Genomic DNA, 27,084 nt, shown 5'->3' on the forward strand with positions numbered 1-27,084 from the left:
GGCTAGGAAGTCATGGTCGGGTCTTCTGTCTGTCTGGACCACTATCTCCTTTCACCTGGATTACTTTCTCTGCAGGGCTGAGAGCAAGCACGGATAAACGGTATGAGCCCAGCTGCTGCAGGGTCTTGAGGGAATGGCATTCACACATGGGGGTTTCAGGTCCTCAGCACACATGTGCAGACTTTGTTTGGGAATTGAAAGGCCCAAGTTATCTTGCGGTGTACAGACCCTTGAATGTTCCCATCAAATTCCATGTGGAGCATAAACCCCTCATGGTGAAACTGTGATGGGACTATGAGATCTTTAGCATGGATATTGGGGAAGCCTAACTAGTGCAAGACTGGTGTAATAAACAATTGGGCTGTGGCTCAGGCTTTCTAAGGCATTGAAGGGAATAATACCTGAGTGTTCCCATGAATCTATTTAAGCAAAAGCTTGGCAGATGATTTGGTGGCTTAAAATCGCCTGGTAAAAACATTGTGGGAGCTCCTGTGGAATCAAACTGAGTCTGGCATCTCGATGAGCAAAACTAGCCAAAGTGACTCAGGTGAATGGAGGCACTACTTGTAGCATATTGCAGCCAACTGTGAAAATCGCTCCAACAACCGAGGTGCCAAAAGACTGTTCACTGAGACCATCAAGATGGTTATGGATGTGCAAATAAAAGTGATACACTGGAACTGTCATGTGAGCAGGAGTGAAAAAGATAAGCATGAGGTCCAAGACTGGTTGAAAGAAAGATTGAGCAAAGGAATCTCCACATGTCATCACTCTTACTCAGTTGTCACAGAGTGTTGGTGCATGAGTCTGCAACAACGCTCTGTGTTCTGGGCCTGACAAAAGGTGATCTGTGAATCATCTCAGTTGGTGGTGGAAAGGACTGCAAAAGATTTCTGATCCTTTCAGCGGTCTATTTCGAGGGGATATGCTTTGAACCGTTCATGCAATGGAGCAATGATGTATGGATGTTCAAGTGGAAGAGGAGCTATAAAACACGACTTCACCTTTGCTTTTCTTCACCCTGGACTGAGGGCAAAAGGCACAGGCTGGTATGTCAGAGTCTGGTATGTGAACCAGTTAAACCAGTATTCTTGCAAAGACTTGTCAGTATCCAAATGCTTCATCTTCTTACCAGTAAATATGCCTTTCGGAATAACCAGGTCTTTGTGCGAGTTATTCCATGTGAGGTTCATTATATTGCCCCTGTCTATGACCTTGCTCTTATCTACTTCATATGGTCATTGCACAGTGAGAGCTATTCTGACGATGCTTAATCAGACATGGAACATTGAACATGATGGTGCTTATAAATCGACCTTGTGGGTCACTTCTGTTTGCCTGTTGCCTGGGTTGATGTGCCATTGCCAGCATGTTGACAAAGTTGAGTTGCATTTATTTTGTGATTTTTCTCTGATCGAAATTGATATTCCATAAGGTTCTGCATTGGTCACTGTCGCTGGAATTGATCACATTTTTAGTCACCGTTGCTGGAATGCATTGATCTACTAACTGTCTGATGTGTCTTCTTTGCCAACAATTTGTTGAGCACAGAGCTTGCAATGTCCATTATACTACAAGTTGCTTTGTGACCCTTCCAAAATGGTGACAATTTGTACTTGATCTCTTAAGAACTTCCCTTAGAACAGATATTTTAATTGGTGCTTTCAGATGGATAACAAGTAATGCACCGATGGTTACCATGCTTGTTCAAACAGCAACTCTGGCTGTTGTTCATTTCATTGTGGTTGGAGAGCTTGCACTGACCATGGTTGACAGAGAGCAACAACCCTGTACTGAGAAGGATGTACTAAGGCACCACCTATTTATTGAGATGTGAAAGTGTGTGTAACATACAAACTAATCAAGATAATTACACAAAAAAAGGTTCCCTTTTTAATTTATCTTATTTATTTATTTTTTTTGAATTGTAGATTTTAATTTCTTTGAGGCTGAGTACAGTATTTACCACATTTTAAACCTCCTGTGTAAAAAGATTAAATGATGGCACAAATTTGTTCAAGCTATGAAAGCATCATTTGAGGGTGTTTTTTTTTTTATTATTTTACAAAAGAAAAGATTAACATTATACGAACCATCCAATTGAGATCATTTTCTTACAACTTGTGAATTACTCTTTTACAAGTTATTATTGTTTCTATACTGGGGTAAGGAATCGCTCTTCATTTGCTTTGAAGTAACTGAAAAATTGTCGAGGTTACTTTGAGCTGTGTTTTATAGAACAAAGGTGATCTTGGGATGCCCCCCAAATAGGTGTTATGAGATCTCCTTTGACCATAACAGCAAGCATTTATGGAACGCAGGAAAAGGTGACCGAAATGTCTTCCACTCAAAATCGGTGATTTAACCTCGCTGTCACCTTGTCTTCGGTGCGTGCTGTTACTTCAATTTTGCAGGTGATTCACAACAAAAATGGAGAACGATCGACAGATCCGAAAAGTTAAAAGTACTAAAGCCAAAAGAGAGGAGAATGTCAACACTGACAGTACTTATAACTTTTTTATTATTATTATTGATTCCACTGTTCATGATTTATAAAATGTGACCTACTACATTTGCAGTGGTGTGCTTCGCATATCCATTCGGGTTTTTTTTGGTGGGGTTTTTTTTTCACCGTGTTTTTTTTTTTTAATGGTTTTTTGGGGGGGGGTTGTCATCACATTCGTGTTTTCACGTGCATATTCATGGTTTTTCACGGGTTTTTTGATTTTCCCTTGTGAATCATGACCCTCCAACAAAGAACCGATCCCCTTTTTCTTTTTTTCCATTGAAACAATTCCCCGACATTTACGGATTCGACATTTGTGGCATTTTTCAGAAATGTATCCCCCCACAAATGTCGGGGTCAGAAAGTACGCTCATTTGACAGAGTGCCATTAGATGTGAGAGGGAGCTTGAGTTTCGCTGACAATGCTTTGTTTTATTGCAGTAATTGTCTCATCATGTATGTTTGATCATACCCTGTGGAGGAACACTCATTAAATATATTTTTGGGAAAAAATAGTGATGGACTTAAGCGATTAAAAATTCTGGGAGAATTTTCATGTTATAGACTGCATCCAACCACCTCTGCCAGGAATTATCCGATGTGCTGAGTCTCAAGTCAAGCCAAAGACTGCCAATTTCAGGACACAAAAGGACGACGGTAGCACTGCCATTTTGTGACGAGCTGTAAATACAGAACAATCAGACACATTTGGTATAGCAGAGCCTATAGTTTGTCGCATTGTGATTTTGAAGGTGCAAGATGAGTCATGAAAATCTCGAAAATGAAACTGCTGATGTGCAAAAAAAGAAGTGATGGTCTTTTCAGCAGAAGTTCCAGTGAAGAGGCACATCAGCAAATGTTTGTGTTTATAGAGTGAAATTGGTGATCTTGTGTCCCAATAACACGTCAAAAGGTGGACCAAATCAGGGGGTGTCAAGTTTGATTTGTGTTCCGAAAAGCAAATTTAAAGTGATTTTGGGTTGCTTTTGTCGATCTTTAGGCACCCCAAGATCACCAATTTGTTTCCATAAAACAGGGCCTTTGAGTGAGTGATCTCAAATCTTGTTATCTTCACCACTTATGATGGATGGAAGTTGTTTTCACCCTTGCTACTTGGCGAAAAAAAAAAAACATTTCACCAAGTATGTTGATCTGTTGCGTTTGGATGGGCAACCTGATCGGGGTAGCGTCTGGGTAGTGTGATACGTCTGCCACTTCTCAATGATGGACTTCACTGCACACAAAGGGATAATGAGTAACATTGAAATCTTCTTATAACCCTCTCCTGAATGGTGCTTCTCCACTGGTTTATGTCTGACTTCTTTTGAAAGCTGCTTGGTCTTCATGTTTGTGTTGTTTGTTGACCAGGTGAGTTGCACCTGAAAACTCCTCAGATAAGTGGGGGAGATTAATTTTTAAGGTAAACCACTCGATACATGGAGGTGAAACCTCCTTCACTTATTTTGTAACCTTTGAAACAAATAATTTGTTCCTGAAGTTATTTTGGGTGAATTGGGTAAAGGGATTGAATACTTGTACAACTGAGAATCATCTTATTTTTCTCTGTTACTCTAACTTATTCATATTTCATCTGCATTTAAAAAAAATCTTTCTCACTTTGTAGTAGTTTGTGAAGACTCGATATATTGTTTGATTTGAAAGCATTATGAAATAAGATCAGGTGGCAACAAAATATGAAAACTGTAGAGGTGGGTGAATACTTTTGCGGGCCACTGTACGCACTCCACCGTGCGCCGTTCGAATTTTGACATGTTTTGTGCGCAAAAATTTTTATTTTACTTTCCATGGAAGGTCATTCCAAAAATTGTTGGCCCACCTCTGAAAATATGTGAAAAGCTTTTATGTCATTGTAACGAGATGAACCTCTTGCCATTGACATTTTTTCATGTCGCATTTTTCATAAACTCCATCTGCGATGGACTTCGTCTAGCAGTCAACCTCCCCCCTCCCCCCCCCCACATTACAGAGGACTTCTTTCTGAAATGTCCTTAACACAATGGATTGGATGTGCCTCCATTGTTTTAAGAATTCATGATATAGTAACGATTCAAAATTATTATTTATTTTGATTGATGTATGTATTTATGTTCTCTCCCCTCAAAAGCAAGTAGCTAAATGCTGCTTTTGCTGGCTATTTGTTGCTGCTCTTCATCTCAGCGTCTACAGTCTAAACCCATGAGGAGGAAGAATAGGTCAACGCCCTCCCCCTGAATTTTTTTGGGACCGAAAAGGTCTTCCATTGACATCAGGAAACTCTTCATGCTGGGAAAATGTGACACTGACTGTAAATTACACAGAAAAGGACTTAACAGAGAAAATGACTGCAAAACTGAGTTTTGCTGCTAAAAGTTCTTGGTTTTGCTGAATGTTCAGAAGAAAAACGTTTTGACTGTCACTCATTTTTGCCTTTGAACAGAAAAGCTGGTGGTACTTTTCATCTGCTGCTTCATCATCATCATCATAGTGATTGTGGGTGTTGGGCTCTTCTGCATGCTGCGCTGGCGAGGGTGGTCAAGCAAACCCGGGAGAAGAGTCTGCAGAAACGGTGGGCCGAGCACAGCAGGAAATGTTTTCAACAATGTTGTGGTCTTCTCAAAGGTACTGAACCACAAAGACTCAGATAGCATATTAATTGCCGCCAACAATATGGACTTGCAAGGCGGATGCTCTGAAAACTCAAAAGGAAAGGTTAACAATGTTGAGCTGGAAGTAATGGATGTTGACAAACTTGCATGTTTAATCAGCAAAGTTAGTAAAAAGGCTTGCCCTGAGCAGGTATGGTTTGCAGACCACAGCGAATGTCAACACCTGCAGGTGAAGTTGAACTGTGAGGATTTACCAGAATGTGAGGTTTCTTTATGAATCCATTGTCATGTGTAATTTTGAGACGATACTTTGGTTCTTTATGAAACTTGATGGGTGTTTGAAATGTGGAAGCAACTTTTGTTTTATACAGTTACTAAATGTGGATTCTTTTTATTTTAATTTTTTTTTCTTTGGATGAGGTGTTGTATGCGGTTGTGAAACGTTGTCCTTCAATCCAAGTTTATCTGTAATGATTTTTCGAAGCGGACAGTTTTTATTTATCTTTTCTGTTTTTCCCGAACAATGTTTGTTTGTTCTCAAATTGATTGCAAAGCATGCTCTGGGAAAACTTTTTAATTTATTTTAGTAAGTTGTTTTTAGTCGATTTGAAATTGGGCTTTAAAATTGTTTTGGCCTTGTTTATAATGGAAGCTGAAGAAATAACAGAACGGCACGGTTATTGCCGACATTTAAAACGCTGCTGGTGCCTCGTGCTTGCAAGTTGTCAGTGTTCTTGCAAAGCATTTTTCCCGTCCATGTTGAGGTTTCATTTGTATCGGCTTCGTTGGTTTCTGCAGGACTGATCCAATTTAACATGAGTGTTTATTTCACTGCAGGTATGCTATGTTTGTAAATGATTCATGTTAAATGGACTGTTTCCACATCTTCACCATGAACTGTAAAACATTTTGAATTGGTTAAACAACAAAAAATACATTTTGGATAAATCAACATGGAAAAGCCTTTTTGTTTTGTATGCACTTTGCAAAAGCCAAAGCATTGGACTTTTTTATTTCATTTGTTGGTCAAATTACCTTCATTGTGCATTTGCTAATTTCCTTGTTTTGGCAAGTTCGGTTTTGAAATGAAATGTAAATTATGTAAATACTTTGCAGACATGTATATTTAACAATGCTTTCACTCATTCCTTCTGTATTTATTTTCCTAATATTTCTGCTGCAGTGAGGCAAGAGTTCTGTTTCATTTACTTTATTAGACCTGAAGTAAACAAAATTAGGTAGATGACAATGGTATCCAGTGTTTTGTGAATTTACATGTTTGGATATTTGCTTTGATTAAAACAAAATGCCAAGTACTGTGGATTTTCCCCCCTCCCTTGTTTCATACTGCCACAAATTGCATTGTCTTTGTTTTGGTTTATTCTTATTTGTTGTGAAATATATATATATATATATATATATATATATATATATATATATATATATATATATATATATATATATGTATTCATCTCGGGTTGACATTTGTGAACATGTAACGTTCACTTGTAAAGGCATGGGATTGTATCAATCCCCAAAAATCTTTATTAATAAGACCCTCTCCTAGCACCCCCTACCAAAGAAAACCTCACTTCTCCCCCCCCCCCCCACTCCCAAAACAGCTAGTTTAACCACATTCATTTTATTCATTTTTAAAGCCTGAACTTGAGATGAGATTCAATTCTGCAATGTTGTAAATAAAATGTATAATAAATAAAAATGCAATCAGATTTCTGCATAATGGTGCACAGTTCCTCAATTTAGGAGTTTAAACATTTCCGATATTGAGTGCAATAAATTTCTGCAGCTTCTTTCCCTAAACAGCGTGTTGAATGTGTATAAGGCAATGCTTGTACATGGCTTGAAAGTACTTGCATGCTTTAATGTGTGAGTGTTGGGCTTTTCTCCTTTGTATGACCTCATCCCTTGTACCCATAATTTGCCCAATATTTCTGTTCATGTACATCAAGTCAAATGAAGTATATCAACTCCAAATCCATTGCAAGTTTGACGAAATATTAGAAGCGTTTTTTTTTTACTTGGTGGTGGTGAAATTTTTTTTTGCTCGGTATGTTTGTCTGAAGCGTTTGTCTGTCTCACACGATTTTTGGCCACAGTTTTGAAGCAATCGTTTTGAATTTTTTTGTGTGTAGGTGACAGGCCAAGGATGGCAATGCTAAATTTTGGTGAATATCGAAATCTAGATCTGAGAAAAAAAATTTCAGTGATTCTTCACCATTGAGGGATTGGGCCAAAAACTATATCTCTCACATCTCAAAAAGTTATGGACTGATTCACACAAAACTTTGTGTACCGGTTCAGTGTGTGAAATGGACCAACTGATTCAATTTTGGTGAAGATCCAAACCGGATAATTTTTCCAAGTGATTCTCCACCATTGAGAAGTGGTGTCAACAACGATATATAGCACAATATCTCAAAAGGTTAAGGATTGATTCTACAGAAAAATTGTGGATAGCTTGTGCGTGTGATAAGTAGGAATTGATTCAATTTTAGTGAAGATCTGGAACCGAGAATTTTAAAGTGATTCTTCAACATTGAGAGATGTGACCAAAAACTGTCTGGCATGATATCTCAAGAAGTTGTGGAGGAGTTGTGACTCGACTAGGTGGATGAGTTGGTTAAGTGGCAAGTGGATTCGATTTTGGTTGAGGTCTGGATTCAGATGTCACCCATCAGTGGGATACAAAATGTAAACTGTTCAGCCTGGTGTGTGTGTGTGTGTGTGTGTGTGTGTGTGTGTGTGTGTGTGTGTGTGTGTGTGTGTGTGTGTGTGTGTGTGTGTGTGTGTGTGTGTGTGTGTGTGTGTGTGTGTGTGTGTGTGTGTGTGTGTGTGTGTGTGGATTGCCCAAGCATGACAAAATTAACTCTGGCCCATCTGTCCAAGTTTTGTAATATCATAAATCTAAATAACTGATTTTTAAAGCCAAGTTAGAAGTATTTTGTACCATCTGCTACCTTTCAAAATGATTTGAGTCGTGATTGTGTTGATGTGCTTTGAAGTTCAACTCAATTTCTTAAATGCTTTTCCTTTCGAGCAAAAATCACAAATCTCTGCAAAGAAGAAAAAAAAATTTAAGAATGGCATGAACAAGTGTGAATTAAGGAAAGGCAATTGGAAAGAAAAGACTGCAAGATTTAAAACCTGGCATGTTTAATACAGTTTGATAGAAAAACTGGAACCAATTTATGAATAGCTTTTAAAGGTTAACAGAATTGGAAAAAAATATTTATTTTGGCCTTGAAGCCAGTGAAGTGACTGTGAATTGGAGAATGTGGTGTGATCAAATATGTGAGCATGGCTGCTGTCTGCTGCACAAGTTGCAATGCAAAGGTCTGAGAAAGGAAGGAGCCAAGGCTGTAGTGAGGAATTGCAGTCACCAAAGTGTGAACCAAAGCTTGTCTTCTGGTTGAGGCATCATGAGGATTTGAGCCACATTGTGTAAATTGGGATATCTTGGTGTGTGAAAGTTGGATTGCACAATTCCTCCTTCGCGTTCATCAAAGCTAAGTTTCTAGAACCACATCTGTCGTTTTCGTCTGTTGCTGTCTGTGTTTTTGTCCAATTTTCCATGTTCTCTTTATGTGCTGCATCATTGGCTTGGGGTGTGGCTATGCAGCTGATGCAGTGCCCCTATTACCAGTAGATTGGTGCTCATTTCACCAACCTCGTGTGCAACAAACAACTTTCTTTAATAGATCCCTGTTACATGAAAATCTAACTGATGTGAAACATATGGACCAGACCATGCTCACCACAGTCTGACGATATATCCCTCCTCTTCCACATAACACAATGCCATGTGTGTGAAGGAAAGAGAAAACTCTGGGGAATGGCAATCCCTCAAAGCTGTATGAGGAATTGGATAAAATTGAGGAAGCTGAAAGGACTATGTGCCAGAAAGCAAGAGGAATGAGATGTGGCATCAGAGCAGAGACAATTGGTACATGACTTATTGAGGCATGGGTGAGTTTTCCAGACAAGTACAGGAACACCAATTCAATATGGACTAGCATTTGTTGAAGACAAAGTATTCAATATCCCCCCACCAAAGAAAATGAGCACAAGTAGCAAAACGCACCAGTTCAATTTATTGTTGATGTGTGCCCCAAATTTCAAAAAGAAATAGTTTTGCAACTATGCTTGAAACAAAGGTAAACATCAATTATTTCTTAATACCCAACTTGTTTCCATGGAAAGTGATGAGGAGGGTGGAGAGAGGAGAGTAGAGGGGAGAGGGTAGAGGGTAGAGAGTGGAAAGTTGACATTGGACAGTGGATATTGGATAGAAGATGGTGGATAGTAGATAGTAGATAATTGATATTAGATTGGAGATGGTAGATGGTGGATGGAAGAGAGTAGATAGGTGATATTGGAGAGGAGATAGTAGATATTGGATAGTGGATATTGGATGGCAGATAGTGGACAGTAGACAGTGGATAGTGGATAGTGGACTGTAGATAGAAGATAGTGGATAGTAGATAATGGATAGTAGATAGTAGATGGTGGATAGTGGATAGTACATGGTTGATGGTGGATAGTGGATAGTGCATAGTAGATATTAGAGAGTGGAGAGTCGATAGTGGATAGTGGCTAGTGGATAGTGGACAGTAGATAGTGGATAGTGGCTAGTAGATAGTAGATAGAAAATAGTAGATAGTGGAGAGAAGATTGTAGATAGTAGATAGTAGATAGATGATAGTAGATAGTTAGTAGATAGATAGTAGATAGTAGATAGTAGATAGTAGATAGTGGATCGTGGAGAGTTGATAGTACATGGTGGATAGAGGATAGTGGATAGTGAATAGTAGATAGTACATAGTGGATAGTTGGAGCTTACCGCAGGGCAAAGAAGAATTTTGTCTCTCAAGGGACACTGGATACCATTGACCAGAGTCGCAGGGCCATGCTGAATGGCAGAGCTGAGCTGTTCAGGGAGCTGAGGCGTAAAACTGTACGTGCACTGAGGGTGGACAAGGAGGCCTATGTGCGAGGAATCTGTGAGGGGGTAGAGCATCACCTGTGGACAGGTGATTCTCGTCCCGCTTACAGGGGAATTCGCGCATTGCGTTCATCCAAGCCCATCCCTCGGAGCACTGCAGTTCGAGCGGAGAGTGGTAGGCTCTTGACAGAGGAGTCTGAAGTGAAGGCCCGCTGGGCCAGTTACTTTGAGCAGTTGTACCAGGCTGATCCCCCAGCTGTCGAGTTGGACATCAAGGGTGTTACAATCCCTGTTGCTGACCCTCAAATCAACTGTGGTCCACCTTCGCTTGTGGAAACACGGGCTGCGGTGAACCAGGTGAAACGGGGCAAAGCTCCAGGGAATTGTGGCATCCATGCTGAACTTCTCAAGGCTGGTGGAAATGTTGCACTCGTATCATTGCATGCAGTTTTGTGCTCTGCTTGGATCACAGGCATCATCCCAACTGATTGGAAGAAGGGCCTTGTTGTTCCTCTCTGGAAAGGGAAGGGTGATCACCAAGACTGCAACAACTACCGAGGGGTGATGCGGCTCTCAGTGCTGGGCAAGGTCTTTGCTCAGATAATTCTTGAGAGGGTTCGCCACCATTTGCTTGAGCACCAGAATCCAGAGCAGTCAGGCTTTACACCAAAGAGGTCAACGATTGACCGTATCCTTGCCCTTTGTGTCCTCACCGAACGCAGACGAGAGTTTCGGCAGGGGCTCGATTCAGTGAATCGGGATGTCCTCTGGACGATTCTTGGTCTTCGTGGGGTGCCACCAAAACTGATCGATCTGATGTCTGAACTCTACTCTGGTACTGAGAGTGCTGTGAAGTGTGGTGGTACCATCTCTGACTTATTTCCAGTTGTTACTGGAGTTCGTCAGGGGTGTGTACTGGCCCCCACACTTTTCAGCACTTGTATGAACTGGATTTTCAGGAGGATGTCGGAGAGATCTAGCTGCGGTGCATCGTTTGGGAATGTCAAGATCTCGGACCTTGACTTTGCAGATGATGCAGTCATCTTTGCGGAGATTTTAGACATCCTTTTGGGGGCCCTCGAGGTGCTGAATGAGGAGTCGGAGCCGCTGGGATTACGGGTTTCTTGGGTCAAAACTAAGATCCAGGCTTTCGGTGACATCTTGGATGCTGCTGTCCTGTCTGTGTCTGTTTGTGGTGAGGATGTTGAGGTCGTGGAGAGATTCACTTACCTTGGCAGTGATATTCATGTCTCTGCTGGCTGCGAGTCAGAGGTCAATAGACGTTTGGGTCAGGCCTGGGGAGTCATGGATTCACTGGATCATGGGGTGTGGCGCTGCCGGAACCTGTGCGGGAGGACGAAAGTCCGAGTCTTCAGGTCCTTGGGACTTCCTGTCTTGCTCTATGGATGCGAGACTTGGACTATGACCAAGGATCTGAGACGGAGACTTAATTCCTTTGGAACCAGGTCTCTTTGGAGAATCCTTGGCTATCGCTGGTCGGATTTTGTGTCCAACGAGCGGTTGCTGAGAGAAACTCGGATGAGATTTGTTACCTGCATAGTCCGTGAGCATCAGTTGCGGCTGTATGGACATGTAGCTCGTTTTCCTGACGCTGATCCTGCTCACCAGATTCTCTCGGCGAGGGAGTCTCATGGGTGGAGGAACCCAGTGGGCCGACCACATGCCTCGTGGTTGCAGTAAGTTGACCATCATCTCAAGGAGATGGTGATGGGCCTGGCATCTGCCTGTGGGATGGCCAGATGGAGGCCCCTGGAGTACCGGCGGTAAGTGGACGCAGCGACGCGCTGTTCTGGCACATGCTCCCATACCTGACCTGACCTGAGTAGATAGTGGATAGTGGATAGTGGACTGTGGATAGTGGACGGCGGACGGTGGACGGTAGACGGTGCATCGTGGATAGTAGACGGTAGACGGTGCATCGTGGATAGTAGACTGTAGACGGTGCATCGTGGATAGTAGACGGTAGACGGTGCATCGTGGATAGTAGACGGTAGACGGTGCATCGTGGATAGTAGACGGTAGACAGTGCATAGTAGATAGTGCATAGTAGATAGTGGATTGTGGATAGTAGATAGTGCGTCGTGGATTGTGGAGAGTAGACGGTGCGCCGCAGACGGTGCGCCGCAGACGGTGCGCCGCAGACGGATAGACGGATAGAAGATCGTGGACAGTGGACCGTGGACCGTGGACCGTGGACCGTGGACCGTGGACCGTGGACAGTGGACAGTCGATCATGGACAGTGGACAGTGGATAGTCGATCATGGACAGTGGATAGTCGATCATGGACAGTGGACAGTGGATAGTCGATCATGGACAGTGGATAGTCGATCATAGACAGTGGACAGTGGATAGTCGATCATGGACAGTGGATAGTCTATCATGGACAGTGGACAGTGGATAGTCGATCATGGACAGTGGACAGTGGATAGTCGATCATGGATAGTGGATAGTCGATCATGGATAGTGGATAGTCGATCATGGAGAGTGGACAGTGGACAGTAGATTGCGGACTGCAGATTCAGGACTGTAGACTGTAGATTCTTGACTGTAGATTCTGGACTGTAGACTGTAGACTGTAGATTCTGAACTGTAGACTGTAGATTCTAGACTGTAGACTGTAGATTCTGGACTGTAGACTGTAGATTCTGGACTGTAGACTGTAGATTCTGGACTGTAGACTGTAGATTCTGGACTGTAGACTGTAGATTCTGGACTGTAGACTGTAGATTCTGGACTGTAGACTGTAGATTCTGGACTGTAGACTGTAGATTCTGGACTGTAGACTGTAGATTCTGGACTGTAGACTGTAGATTCTGGACTGTAGACTGTAGATTCTGGACTGTAGACTGTAGATTCTGGACTGTAGACTGTAGATTCTGGACTGTAGACTGTAGATTCTGGACTGTAGACTGTAGATTCTGGACTGTAGACTGTAGATTCTGGACTGTAGACTGTAGATTCTGGACTGTAGACTGTAGACTGTAGATTCTGGACTGTAGACTGTAGATTCTGGACTGTAGGCTGTAGACTGTAGATTCTGGACTGTAGACTGTAGATTCTGGACTGTAGACTGTAGACTGTAGATTCTGGACTGTAGACTGTAGACTGTAGATTCTGGACTGTGGACTGTAGACTGTAGACTGTAGATTCTGGACTGTAGACTGTAGACTGTAGATTCTGGACTGTAGACTGTAGATTCTGGACTGTAGACTGTAGATTCTGGACTGTAGACTGTAGACTGTAGATTCTGGACTGTAGACTGTAGACTGTAGATTCTGGACTGTAGACTGTAGACTGTAGATTCTGGACTGTAGACTGTAGATTCTGGACTGTAGACTGTAGATTCTGGACTGTAGACTGTAGATTCTGGACTGTAGACTGTAGATTCTGGACTGTAGACTGTAGATTCTGGACTGTAGACTGTAGACTGTAGATTCTGGACTGTAGACTGTAGACTGTAGATTCTGGACTGTAGACTGTAGATTCTGGACTGTAGGCTGTAGACTGTAGATTCTGGACTGTAGACTGTAGACTGTAGATTCTGGACTGTAGACTGTAGATTCTGGACTGTAGACTGTAGATTCTGGACTGTAGACTGTAGATTCTGGACTGTAGACTGTAGACTGTAGATTCTGGACTGTAGACTGTAGACTGTAGATTCTGGACTGTAGACTGTAGACTGTAGATTCTGGACTGTAGACTGTAGACTGTAGATTCTGGACTGTAGACTGTAGACTGTAGATTCTGGACTGTAGACTGTAGACTGTAGATTCTGGACTGTAGACTGTAGACTGTAGATTCTGGACTGTAGACTGTAGATTCTGGACTGTAGACTGTAGATTCTGGACTGTAGACTGTAGATTCTGGACTGTAGACTGTAGACTGTAGATTCTGGACTGTAGACTGTAGACTGTAGATTCTGGACTGTAGACTGTAGACTGTAGATTCTGGACTGTAGACTGTAGACTGTAGATTCTGGACTGTAGACTGTAGATTCTGGACTGTAGACTGTAGACTGTAGATTCTGGACTGTAGACTGTAGACTGTAGATTCTGGACTGTAGACTGTAGACTGTAGATTCTGGACTGTAGACTGTAGATTCTGGACTGTAGACTGTAGATTCTGGACTGTAGACTGTAGATTCTGGACTGTAGACTGTAGATTCTGGACTGTAGACTGTAGATTCTGGACTGTAGACTGTAGATTCTGGACTGTAGACTGTAGATTCTGGACTGTAGACTGTAGATTCTGGACTGTAGACTGTAGATTCTGGACTGTAGACTGTAGATTCTGGACTGTAGACTGTAGATTCTGGACTGTAGACTGTAGATTCTGGACTGTAGACTGTAGATTCTGGACTGTAGACTGTAGATTCTGGACTGTAGACTGTAGATTCTGGACTGTAGGCTGTAGACTGTAGATTCTGGACTGTAGGCTGTAGACTGTAGATTCTGGACTGTAGGCTGTAGACTGTAGATTCTGGACTGTAGGCTGTAGACTGTAGATTCTGGACTGTAGACTGTAGACTGTAGATTCTGGACTGTAGACTGTAGACTGTAGATTCTGGACTGTAGACTGTAGACTGTAGATTCTGGACTGTAGACTGTAGACTGTAGATTCTGGACTGTAGACTGTAGACTGTAGATTCTGGACTGTAGACTGTAGACTGTAGATTCTGGACTGTAGACTGTAGATTCTGGACTGTAGACTGTAGACTGTAGATTCTGGACTGTAGACTGTAGACTGTAGATTCTGGACTGTAGACTGTAGACTGTAGATTCTGGACTGTAGACTGTAGATTCTGGACTGTAGACTGTAGATTCTGGACTGTAGACTGTAGACTGTAGATTCTGGACTGCAGACTGTAGACTGTAGATTCTGGACTGTAGACTGTAGATTCTGGACTGTAGACTGTAGACTGTAGATTCTGGACTGTAGACTGTAGACTGTAGATTCTGGACTGTAGACTGTAGACTGTAGATTCTGGACTGTAGACTGTAGACTGTAGATTCTGGACTGTAGACTGTAGACTGTAGATTCTGGACTGTAGACTGTAGACTGTAGATTCTGCACTGTAGACTGTAGACTGTAGATTCTGGACTGTAGACTGTAGACTGTAGATTCTGGACTGTAGACTGTAGATTCTGGACTGTAGACTGAAGACTGTAGAATCTGGACTGTAGACTGTAGATTCTGGACTGTAGACTGTAGATTCTGGACTGTAGACTGTGGATTCTGGACTGTAGACTGCAAACTGTAGATTCTGGACAGTAGATAATGGATTCTGGATTCTGGATTCTGGATAGTGGATTCTGGATAGTGGATTCTGGATAGTGGATTCTGGATAGTGGATGGTAGATGGTGGAGAGTGGCTAGTAGAAAGTGGATATTAGATGGTGGATGGTGGATGGTGGATGGTGGATAGTGGATAGTGGATAGTGGATAGTGGATAGTGGATAGTGGCTAGTGGATAGTGGATAGTGGCTCGTGGCTCGTGGCTCGTGGATAGTGGCTAGTGGTTAGTGGCTAGTGGCTAGTGGTTAGTGGCTAGTGGCTAGTGGCTAGTGGCTAGTAAATAGTGGCTAGTGGATAGTGGCTAGTGGATAGTGGCTAGTGGCTAGTGGATAGTGGCTAGTGGCTAGTAAATAGTGGCTAGTGGCTAGTGGTTAGTGGCTAGTGGCTAGTGGCTAGTGGCTAGTAAATAGTGGCTAGTGGATAGTGGCTAGTGGATAGTGGATAGTGGATAGTGGATAGTGGATAGTGGATAGTGGATAGTGGATAGTGGATAGTAGATAGTAGATAGTAGATAGTAGATAGTAGATAGTAGATAGTAGATAGTAGATAGTAGATAGTAGATAGTAGATAGTAGATAGTAGATAGTAGATAGTAGATAGTAGATAGTAGATAGTAGATAGTAGATAGTAGATAGTAGATAGTAGATAGTAGATAGTAGATAGTGGATAGTGGCTAGTGGCTAGTGGATAGTGGCCAGTGGCCAGTGGCCAGTAGATAGTGGATAGTGGCTAGTGGCTAGTGGATAGTGGATAGTGGATAGTGGCTAGTGGCTAGTAGATAGTGGATAGTGGATAGTGGATAGTGGATAGTGGATAGTGGCCATTGGATAGTGGATAGTGGATAGTGGCTAGTGGCTAGTGGCCAGTGGCCAGTAGATAGTGGAGAGTGGCTAGTGGCTAGTAGATAGTTGATAGTTGATAGTGGATAGTGGATAGTGGATAGTGGCTAGTGGCTAGTGGATAGTGGATAGTGGATAGTGGATAGTGGATAGTGGATAGTGGCTCGTGGCTCGTGGCTCGTGGCTAGTGGCTAGTGGCTAGTGGTTAGTGGCTAGTGGCTAGTGGCTAGTGGCTAGTGGCTAGTGGCTAGTGGCTAGTGGCTAGTAAATAGTGGCTAGTGGCTAGTTGTTAGTGGCTAGTGGCTAGTGGATAGTGGCTAGTAAATAGTGGCTAGTGGATAGTGGATAGTGGATAGTAGATAGTAGATAGTGGATAGTGGATAGTGGATAGTGGATAGTGGATAGTGGATAGTGGATAGTGGCTAGTGGCTAGTGGCTAGTAGATAGTAGATAGTAGATAGTAGATAGTAGATAGTAGATAGTAGATAGTGGCTAGTGGCTAGTGGCTAGTAGATAGTAGATAGTGGCGAGTGGCGAGTGGCTAGTGGCGAGTGGCGAGTGGCTAGTAGATAGTGGATAGTGGATAATGGATAATGGATAGTGGATAGTGGATAGTGGATAGTGGATAGTGGCTAGTGGCTAGTGGCTAGTGGATAGTGGATAGTGGATAATGGATAGTGGATAGTGGCCAGTGGCCAGTGGATAGTGGACAGTGGACAGTGGACAGTGGCTAGTGGCTAGTGGATAGTGGATAGTGGATAGTGGATAGTGGATAGTGGATAGTGGATAGTGGATAATGGATAGTGGATAGTGGCCAGTGGCCAGTGGATAGTGGATAGTGGCTAGTGGCTAGTGGATAGTGGATAGTGGATAGTGGATAGTGGATAGTGGCGAGTGGCTAGTGGCTAGTGGATAGTGGCTAGTGGATAGTGGATAGTGGCCAGTGGCCAGTGGATAGTGGACAGTGGACAGTGGATAGTGGCTAGTGGCTAGTGGATAGTGGATAGTGGGTAGTGGATAGTGGCTCGTGGCTCGTGGCTAGTGGATAGTGGCTAGTGGCTAGTGGCTAGTGGCTAGTGGTTAGTGGCTAGTGGCTAGTGGATAGTGGCTAGTGGCTAGTAAATAGTGGCTAGTGGCTAGTGGTTAGTGGCTAGTGGATAGTGGCTAGTGGCTAGTAAATAGTGGCTAGTGGTTAGTGGATAGTAGATAGTAGATAGTGGATAGTGGATAGTGGATAGTGGATAGTGGATAGTGGCTAGTGGCTAGTGGCTAGTGGCTAGTAGATAGTAGATAGTAGATAGTAGATAGTAGATAGTAGATAGTAGATAGTAGATAGTGGCTAGTGGCTAGTGGCTAGTGGCTAGTAGATAGTAGATAGTGGATAGTGGCGAGTGGCGAGTGGCTAGTGGCGAGTGGCGAGTGGCTAGTAGATAGTGGATAGTGGATAATGGATAGTGGATAGTGGATAGTGGATAGTGGATAGTGGATAGTGGCGAGTGGCTAGTGGCTAGTGGATAGTGGATAGTGGATAGTGGCCAGTGGCCAGTGGACAGTGGACAGTGGACAGTGGATAGTGGATAGTGGATAGTGGATAGTGGATAGTGGCGAGTGGCGAGTGGCTAGTGGATAGTGGATAGTGGATAGTGGATAATGGATAGTGGATAGTGGCCAATAGCCAGTGGCCAGTAGATAGTGGATAGTGGCTCGTGGATAGTGGAAAGTGGCTAGTGGCTAGTGGCTAGTGGCTAGTGGATAGTGGATAGTGGCTAGTGGCCAGTGGCTAGTAGATAGTGGACAGTGGACAGTGGCTAGTGGCTAGTGGCTAGTGGATAGTGGATAGTGGATAGTGGATAGTGGCGAGTGGCTAGTGGATAGTGGCTAGTGGATGGTGGATGGTGGATAGTGGATAGTGGCTAGTGGATAGTGGATAGTGGATAGTGGGTAGTGGATAGTGGCTCGTGGCTCGTGGCTAGTGGATAGTGGCTAGTGGCTAGTGGCTAGTGGTTAGTGGCTAGTGGCTAGTAAATAGTGGCTAGTGGCTAGTGGTTAGTGGCTAGTGGATAGTGGCTAGTGGCTAGTAAATAGTGGCTAGTGGTTAGTGGATAGTGGATAGTAGATAGTAGATAGTGGATAGTGGATAGTGGATAGTGGATAGTGGCTAGTGGCTAGTGGCTAGTGGCTAGTGGCTAGTAGATAGTAGATAGTAGATAGTAGATAGTAGATAGTAGATAGTGGATAGTGGATAGTGGATAGTGGATAGTGGATAGTGGCTAGTGGCTAGTGGCTAGTGGCTAGTAGATAGTGGATAGTGGATAGTGGCGAGTGGCGAGTGGCTAGTAGATAGTGGATAATGGATAGTGGCTAGTGGCTAGTGGTTAGTGGATAGTGGCTAGTGGCTAGTGGCTAGTGGTTAGTGGATAGTGGATAGTAGATAGTAGATAGTGGATAGTGGCTAGTGGCTAGTGGCTAGTGGCTAGTGGCTAGTGGCTAGTAGATAGTAGATAGTAGATAGTAGATAGTAGATAGTGGCTAGTAGATAGTAGATAGTAGATAGTGGATAGTGGCGAGTGGCGAGTGGCTAGTGGCGAGTGGCGAGTGGCTAGTAGATAGTGGATAGTGGATAATGGATAGTGGATAGTGGCCAGTGGCCAGTGGATAGTGGACAGTGGACAGTGGACAGTGGCTAGTGGATAGTGGATAGTGGATAGTGGATAGTGGCTAGTGGCTAGTGGATATGGATAGTGGCCAGTGGATAGTGGATAGTGGTGAGTGGCTAGTGGCTAGTGGATAGTGGATAGTGGATAGTGGATAGTGGATAGTGGCTAGTGGATAGTGGCGAGTGGATAGTGGCCAGTGGCCAGTGGCCAGTGGATAGTGGCCAATGGCCAGTGGCCAGTAGATAGTGGCCAGTAGATAGTGGATAGTGGACAGTGGCTAGTGGCTAGTGGATAGTGGATAGTGGATAGTGGCTAGTAGATAGTAGATAGTGGATAGTGGATAGTGGATAGTAGATAGTAGATAGTGGCTAGTGGCTAGTGGCTAGTGGATAGTAGATAGTAGATAGTAGATAGTAGATAGTAGATAGTAGATAGTAGATAGTAGATAGTAGATAGTAGATAGTAGATAGTAGATAGTAGATAGTAGATAGTAGATAGTAGATAGTAGATAGTAGATAGTAGATAGTAGATAGTGGATAGTGGATAGTGGATAGTGGATAGTGGCTAGTAGATAGTGGCTAGTGGCTAGTGGCCAGTGGCCAGTAGATAGTGGATAGTGGAGAGTGGCGAGTGGCTAGTAGATAGTTGATAGTTGATAGTTGATAGTGGCTAGTGGCTAGTGGCTAGTGGATAGTGGCTAGTGGCTAGTGGCTAGTGGCTAGTGGCTAGTGGCTAGTGGCTAGTGGCTAGTGGATAGTGGCTAGTGGCTAGTGGCTAGTAGATAGTAGATAGTAGATAGTAGATAGTGGATAGTGGATAGTGGATAGTGGCGAGTGGATAGTGGATAGTGGCTAGTGGCTAGTGGCTAGTGGCTAGTGGCTAGTGGCTAGTGGCTAGTGGCTAGTGGCTAGTGGCTAGTGGATAGTGGATAGTGGCGAGTGGATAGTAGATAGTAGATAGTAGATAGTAGATAGTAGATAGTGGATAGTGGATAGTGGATAGTGGATAGTGGATAGTGGATAGTGGCGAGTGGCGAGTGGCGAGTGGCGAGTGGCGAGTTGATAGTGGCCAGTGGCCAGTAGATAGTGGATAGTGGCTAGTGGCTAGTGGATAGTGGCTAGTGGATAGTAGATAGTAGATAGTGGATAGTGGATAGTAGATAGTAGATAGTAGATAGTAGATAGTAGATAGTAGATAGTAGATAGTAGATAGTAGATAGTAGATAGTAGATAGTGGATAGTGGATAGTGGATAGTGGATAGTGGATAGTGGATAGTGGCTAGTGGCTAGTGGATAGTGGATAGTGGCTAGTAGATAGTAGATAGTGGATAGTGGATAGTGGATAGTGGATAGTAGATAGTGGATAGTGGCTAGTGGCTAGTGGCTAGTGGATAGTGGATATGGATAGTGGCCAGTGGCCAGTAGCCAGTGGCCAGTAGTGGCCAGTAGATAGTGGACAGTTGACAGTGGCTAGTGGCTAGTGGCTAGTGGCTAGTGGATAGTGGCTAGTAGATAGTAGATAGTAGATAGTGGATAGTGGATAGTGGATAGTGGATAGTGGACAGTGGATAGTGGATAGTAGATAGTAGATAGTAGATAGTAGATAGTAGATAGTAGATAGTAGATAGTAGATAGTAGATAGTAGATAGTAGATAGTAGATAGTGGATAGTGGCTAGTAGATAGTAGATAGTAGATAGTAGATAGTAGATAGTGGATAGTGGATAGTGGATAGTGGACAGTGGCTCGTCGCGAGTGGATAGTAGATAGTAGATAGTGGATAGTGGATAGTGGATAGTGGATAGTGGATAGTGGATAGTGGATAGTGGCTAGTGGCTAGTGGCTAGTGGCTAGTGGCTAGTGGATAGTGGACAGTGGACAGTGGACAGTGGCTAGTGGCTAGTGGCTAGTGGCTAGTGGCTAGTGGATAGTGGATAGTGGATAGTGGCTAGTGGCTAGTGGCTAGTGGCTAGTAGATAGTAGATAGTAGATAGTGGATAGTGGATAGTGGCGAGTGGCTAGTGGCTAGTGGCTAGTTGATAGTTGATAGTGGCTAGTGGATAGTGGCCAGTGGCTAGTGGATAGTGGATAGTGGCGAGTGGATAGTAGATAGTAGATAGTAGATAGTAGATAGTAGATAGTAGATAGTAGATAGTGGATAGTGGATAGTGGCGAGTGGCGAGTGGCTAGTGGCTAGTGGCTAGTTGATAGTTGATAGTGGCTAGTGGCTAGTGGATAGTGGCTAGTGGCTAGTGGATAGTGGCGAGTGGATAGTAGATAGTAGATAGTAGATAGTAGATAGTAGATAGTAGATAGTAGATAGTAGATAGTAGATAGTAGATAGTGGATAGTGGATAGTGGATAGTGGATAGTGGATAGTGGATAGTGGCTAGTGGATAGTGGATAGTGGCTAGTGGCTAGTAAATAGTGGATAGTGGCGAGTGGCTAGTGGCTAGTGGCTAGTGGATAGTGGCTAGTGGCTAGTGGATAGTGGATAGTGGCTAGTAGATAGTAGATAGTAGATAGTGGATAGTGGATAGTGGATAGTGGATAGTGGACAGTGGCTCGTCGCGAGTGGATAGTAGATAGTGGATAGTGGATAGTAGATAGTGGACAGTTGACAGTGGCTAGTGGCTAGTGGCTAGTGGCTAGTGGCTAGTGGATAGTGGATAGTGGCTAGTAGATAGTAGATAGTAGATAGTAGATAGTAGATAGTGGATAGTGGATAGTGGATAGTGGCTCGTAGATAGTGGCTCGTAGATGGTGGATGGTGGATGGTGGCTAGTCGATAGTAGATAGTGGCTCGTGGCTAGTAGATAGTGGCTAGTGGCTCGTGGCTAGTAGATGGTGGCTAGTGGATGGTGGATGGTGGATAGTGGTTAGTGGCTAGTAGATAGTGGATAGTGGATAGTGGTTCGTGGCTTGTAGATAGTAGATAGTAGATAGTGGATCGTGGATCGTGGATCGTGGATCGTGGATCGTGGATAGTGGATCGTGGCTCGTAGATAGTAGATAGTGGATAGTGGAGAGTGGCTAGTCGATAGTAGATAGTGGCTCGTGGCTCATGGATAGTAGATAGTAGATAGTGGCTAGTGGATAGTGGCTCGTGGATAGAGGATAGTAGATAGCTGTTAGTAGATAGTAGATGTGACAATCCAAAGTGATCATCTGCTTCCCATGATGCATTTTTGCCCTGCTGGGAGAGGTGTCAGAGTGGTTTGAGGAGCATAAAGACGAAATTACCCATCTTCAATTGCCAGGCTTCAATTCCATCGAGCATTTATGCAACCAACTTGAGAGGTGCTCAAGACAGGAGTTTCTCCCTCCATAAAACCAACTTAAATTTGGGGATGAATGGTGCTACATTCCTGCAGAAGTTCCAAACCATTCAGTCTATACTGTCATATCCATGCACTCTTAGATACATGTCGTGGCCCAACAACCCATTATGTGACAATTGGTGTTTCCTTTTTTTGGTCCACTCCCTGTTTCCTTCCACACAACAACCACACTTATGCTCAACGTTTATTAATTAACTAGTCTACCTTAATTCCCACAACAGTATATTGCCCCTTTATGACCCCACGGTGTTTCGCACAAAGCAGGGTTGACCAATTGGTTCACTGTCAGTCAATCCATGATCGAAGAACGATTTCATTTGAATTAAATTATTTATATTTGAAAACTGCAGAGCACGAACCTGCAGTTTCTCAATACTGTACCCCATAATTTGACAAATTGTAGCGTTTCAACTTGAGTGTGCTTGTGCAGAGTAAAGTGATCGCTTCAATATCTGTCTAGCAGTCAGACAAAGTATAAGCCTGGTGTTGGCTCAGTGGTTTGGGTGGTGGCTTGGGATCCTCAGGATCTGAGTTCAAACCCTGTTGGCCACTGAATTAATACACCAGGGAGTTGACTCAGCCTGTCTCCCTTCTGAGTTTGCAAAATGAGTACCAGTGTGTACTGGTAGAGGGGCACTGCATCAACAACAGAGCTATGCTTCCAATAAATGATAGCTCCCCTGGCAACAAGGCTGCCACACACAAGAAGAAGAAGTCAAACAAAATTTCATCATTCCAAACAGGAAACATTTTTTTATGGACATCATTCTGATGAACCCATCAGCTTCGTCAGGATGCCATCAGGCCTGTTATTCATGGTTCACGGCCAAAGCTAATAAAGATTTGTGCGTGGAAACACAAAGCAAGAGTTTAAAGAACCCTTCAGGTCAGGTCAATTATGGGAGTACGTACCTGAGAAACCGTATCGCTGCGTCCACTTTCCGCTGGTACTCCAGGGGCCTCTGTCTGGCCATCTCCCAGGCAAATGCCTGGCCCATCCCCATCTCCTTGAGATGCTGATCAACCTGCTGCAACCATGAGGTACATGGTCAGACTATTGGCCTCCTCCATGCAGGAGACTCCCTCGCTGAGAGAATATGGTGAGCAGGAGCAGTGTCAGGAAAATGACCCAATGTCCAAAAAAAAAAAAATGTCCATACAGCCACAGCTGAATGCAGGGAACAAATGTCATTTGAGTCTCAGCAACCGCCCGTTGGACATAAAGTCCGACCAGCGATAGCCAAGGATTCTCCGATGAGATACCAAAGGAATTAAGTCTCCATCTCAGATCTCTGGTTGGAGTCCAAACCTCAAATCCATAGAGCAGAACTGAAACCACCAAGGACCTGAACTCAGACATTTGTAGTCCTGCACAGGTACCAGCAGTGCCACACCCCATGATCCAGTGAATCCATGACTCCCCATGCATTACCCAGACATATATTGACCTCTGCCTCACAGCCAACAGACATGAATATCACTGCCAAGGGAAGTGAATCTCCCTGTGACCTCAACATCCTCACCCCAAACAGGTGGAGACAAGATAGCAGCATCCAAGATGTCATTAAAATCCTGGATCTTAGTTTTGACCCAAGAAACCCGTAACCCACCAGCTCTGACTCCTCATTCAGAAACTTGAGAGCCCCCAAAAGGATATCTAAAGTCTCTGCAAAGATGATTGCATCATCTCCCAAATCAAGGTCAGAGATCTTGATGTTCCCAAACAATGCAACGCAGCTTGACCTCTCAGACATCGTCCCCATAATCATATCCATACAAGTGATGAAGTGTGGGGGCCAGTACACACCCCTGACATACTCCAGTGACAAGTGCAAACAAGTCAGAGATGGCATCACCACATCTCACAACACTCTCAGTACGAGTGAATAGTTTAGACATCAGATTGATCAGTTTGGTGGCTCCCCACAAACACCAAGAATCTTACACAAAGCATCCCAATTCACTGGATCAAACGTTTTGCAGAGATCAACAGAGACGACAACCAGCCCCTGCCGAAACTCTCGTCTGCGTTCGGTGAGGACCCGAAGAGCAAGTATACGGTCAATCGTTGACCTTGGGTGAAAAGCCTGACTGCTCTGGGCGCTGGTGCTCAAGCAGATGGTGGCGAACCTGATCAAGAATTATCTGAGCAAAGACCTTGCCTAGCAGCGAGAGCAGCTTCACCCCTCAGTAGTTGATGCAGCCCTGGCGATCACCCTTCCCTTTCCAGAGAGGGACAAGACCCCTCTCCCAGTCGGTTGGGATGATGCCTGTGCCTGTGTTCCAGGCAGAGCACAGAACTGCATGCAACAACATGAGTGCAGCATTTCCACCAGCCTTGAGAAGTTCCTTATTGATGACACAGATCCCAGGAGCTTTACCCCATTTCAACCGGTTTACCGAAGTCTGTTTCCACAAACTATGGTGGATCACAGTTGAGTGGAGGGTCAGCAATAGGTACAGTAATACCCTTGACATCCAAGCCAACAGCTGGTGGATTAGCCTGGTACTCATCAGCCGCTCAAAGTAACCGGCCCAGCAGGCCTTCACTTCGGCCTCTGTCAAGAGCCCACCACCCTCTGCTCGAACTGCAGTTCACCGAGAGATGGGCTTTGAGGAATGCAATGCACGAATTCCCCTGTAAACAGGATGAGAATCACTTTGACCACACATGATGATCTACCCCTTCACAGATTCCTCACACAAAAGCCTTCTTGTCCACCCTTAGCGCATGTACAGTTTTATGCCGCGACTCTCTGAACAGCTCAGCTCTGCCATTATGCCTGGCCCTGCAACTGGTCAATAATATCCAGTGCCCCTTGATAAACAAAATTCTACTTCGCCTGACAGTGAGTTCCAAGACATCCACCGGCAAAATCAAGGGCGATGGTCTTGAAGGCACTCCACAACTCTTCAGGATTCCCAAAAGCACACAGACCCCCCCCCTCCACCCCCAAATGCCCCTTCAGCCTGTTCGCATACTCCTCAACTGAGGATACTTCAGCCTGTTCGCATACTCCTCAACTGAGGATACTTCAGCCTGTTCGCATACTCCTCAACTGAGGATACTTTAGCCTGTTCACATACTCCTCAACTCAACTCATATTTGAGCTTGCCAAAATCCAGCTTTGGCTGGGATGGTATCATTCTCCCGGATTTAAGCTGCAACTTCAGAGTTGCAACAAGCCCGTGGTCGGTATTGAGGAACTGAGCACTCCGGTAGACTCTGTATTTCTGGATCATCCTCCATCGACCATCAACATCAACATGGTCAATCTCCTTTGCCACACCACAAACATTGGAATACCAAGTCCAGCGATGAGCTTGTGGGCGCTGAAACCATGAACCGGTCACCCTAAGTTCATGACTTCTTGCAAAGTCAAGTAACTTAGTGCGATTCCGGTTCACAGTTCCAAACCCATGGGAACTAACAAGTCTCATAACCATCCCTATCAGTTCCAGTCGATGCATTGAAATCCCCCATGACTGGAAGTGTGTCTCGCCTGGGGCACTGATCAACCACAGACTCGAGCGTGGCATAGAATGTGTCCTTCACTGTGAGATCATTCACTTCAGTCGGAGCATAAACAAAGACCAGGGAAATGACACCCAAGGAATGGCAAATCCTTAATCTCATGATACGCTCATTGACCCATGTTACATCATTTACCATTGGAGTCAGTTGTTGGACACAACTACAGCAACTCTTTGGGCATGGTAACCCTCAGAGCGACCAGACCAATAGTAGGTGTTACCACCCACCATGATCTCTCCGCAATTCAGTTTCCCAACCTTTGCCAGTGCTGGTGACAATGTGCTTGTATGTCCTTTATTTCCCATGTCATTTTTCTCAACACTGCATTGGGTAAAGTGTTCTATGAACTCTACAGGATATTTATTATGATAAGATAAAGTTTCAGTCAATAAGAACGATAATAAATTTTAAAGTATCAAGAAACATGTTCAATTTTTTTTTTTTTTTGAAAAAATCGTGGTTTGGGAAAACTTGGCATTGCTTGAAGTAGAATCACTTTTTATCCCTTACTATAGTATATGGACTGGAACCTCGATTCCAAATTCGGCTTTGTAGTTGATGCAGCGCCTCAATTGATTCACGCAACTATTTTGAATTTGGCCACCTTGCTGGTGATAACTCATCTCTTTGAAAAATAAACTGGAACAATCTGTATCTATCAACTAATGCTCGGAGACCAAATATCCAATTGATCCTCCATTCAAGGAATGCACACATTGTGATGAAACGCCAAGATGACGGTTTGATAGCCAGCTCAAGATTTGAACCCAGACTGGACTGGTTAAAGGTGAGGAGTGTGCATGCCTCTAGATAATTTTGCTTGCAAACTATTCTGATCTCAAAGTGCAAGCAGAACATTTATGCACTTTCCAAATCTTATTAAATCATTTATGCAGTTGGATTCCAAATCCTGATGAATTTTTAATTGGCTGTGGAACAGTTCAGATATCTAAAGCAAGAGCCAAGTGCAGAGTTTTTTTTAATTTTGTCATTTCTTTATTTGCCAAAAACTAAGCACGAGCCATGAAAAACCACGACGATAACCTGCATGTGATTCACTCTTTATTACAGTTGACCATCAATTTTTTTATAAGTGGCGATTCCGTGCATTAGAAACATGAAACTAGAACGGGCACTCAGTAGAGCGCATACCTTCGCCTACGCTACATTTTGCTCCCTCCATATATATATATATGTATATACGTATATATATATATATATATATATATATATATATATATGTGTATATATATATGTGTATATATATATATATATATATATATGTATATATATATGTATATATATATATATATATATGTATATG

At 43.6% G+C, this 27,084-nt stretch overlaps 1 protein-coding gene across 2 annotated transcripts in view; it reads left to right on the plus strand.

Moving 5' to 3' along the window:
* LOC147032177 (uncharacterized) overlaps positions 1 to 6,535 on the plus strand; it is a 151,951-nt gene extending 145,416 nt beyond the window's left edge. For both annotated transcript variants that reach the window (XM_085869543.1, XM_085869542.1), the window contains one exon: positions 4,944 to 6,535. In XM_085869543.1, the coding sequence (XP_085725669.1) occupies positions 4,944 to 5,389 (446 nt within the window). In that variant the 3' untranslated portion in view covers positions 5,390 to 6,535. The remainder of the gene's footprint in view (positions 1 to 4,943) is intronic.
* The last annotated feature ends 20,549 nt before the right edge of the window (positions 6,536 to 27,084 follow it).

Source organism: Eptatretus burgeri, chromosome 2 (assembly GCF_056783735.1).
Source record: "Eptatretus burgeri isolate ZD-2024b chromosome 2, Ebu_testis_v1, whole genome shotgun sequence".
NCBI classification, from domain to species: Eukaryota; Metazoa; Chordata; class Myxini; order Myxiniformes; family Myxinidae; genus Eptatretus; species Eptatretus burgeri.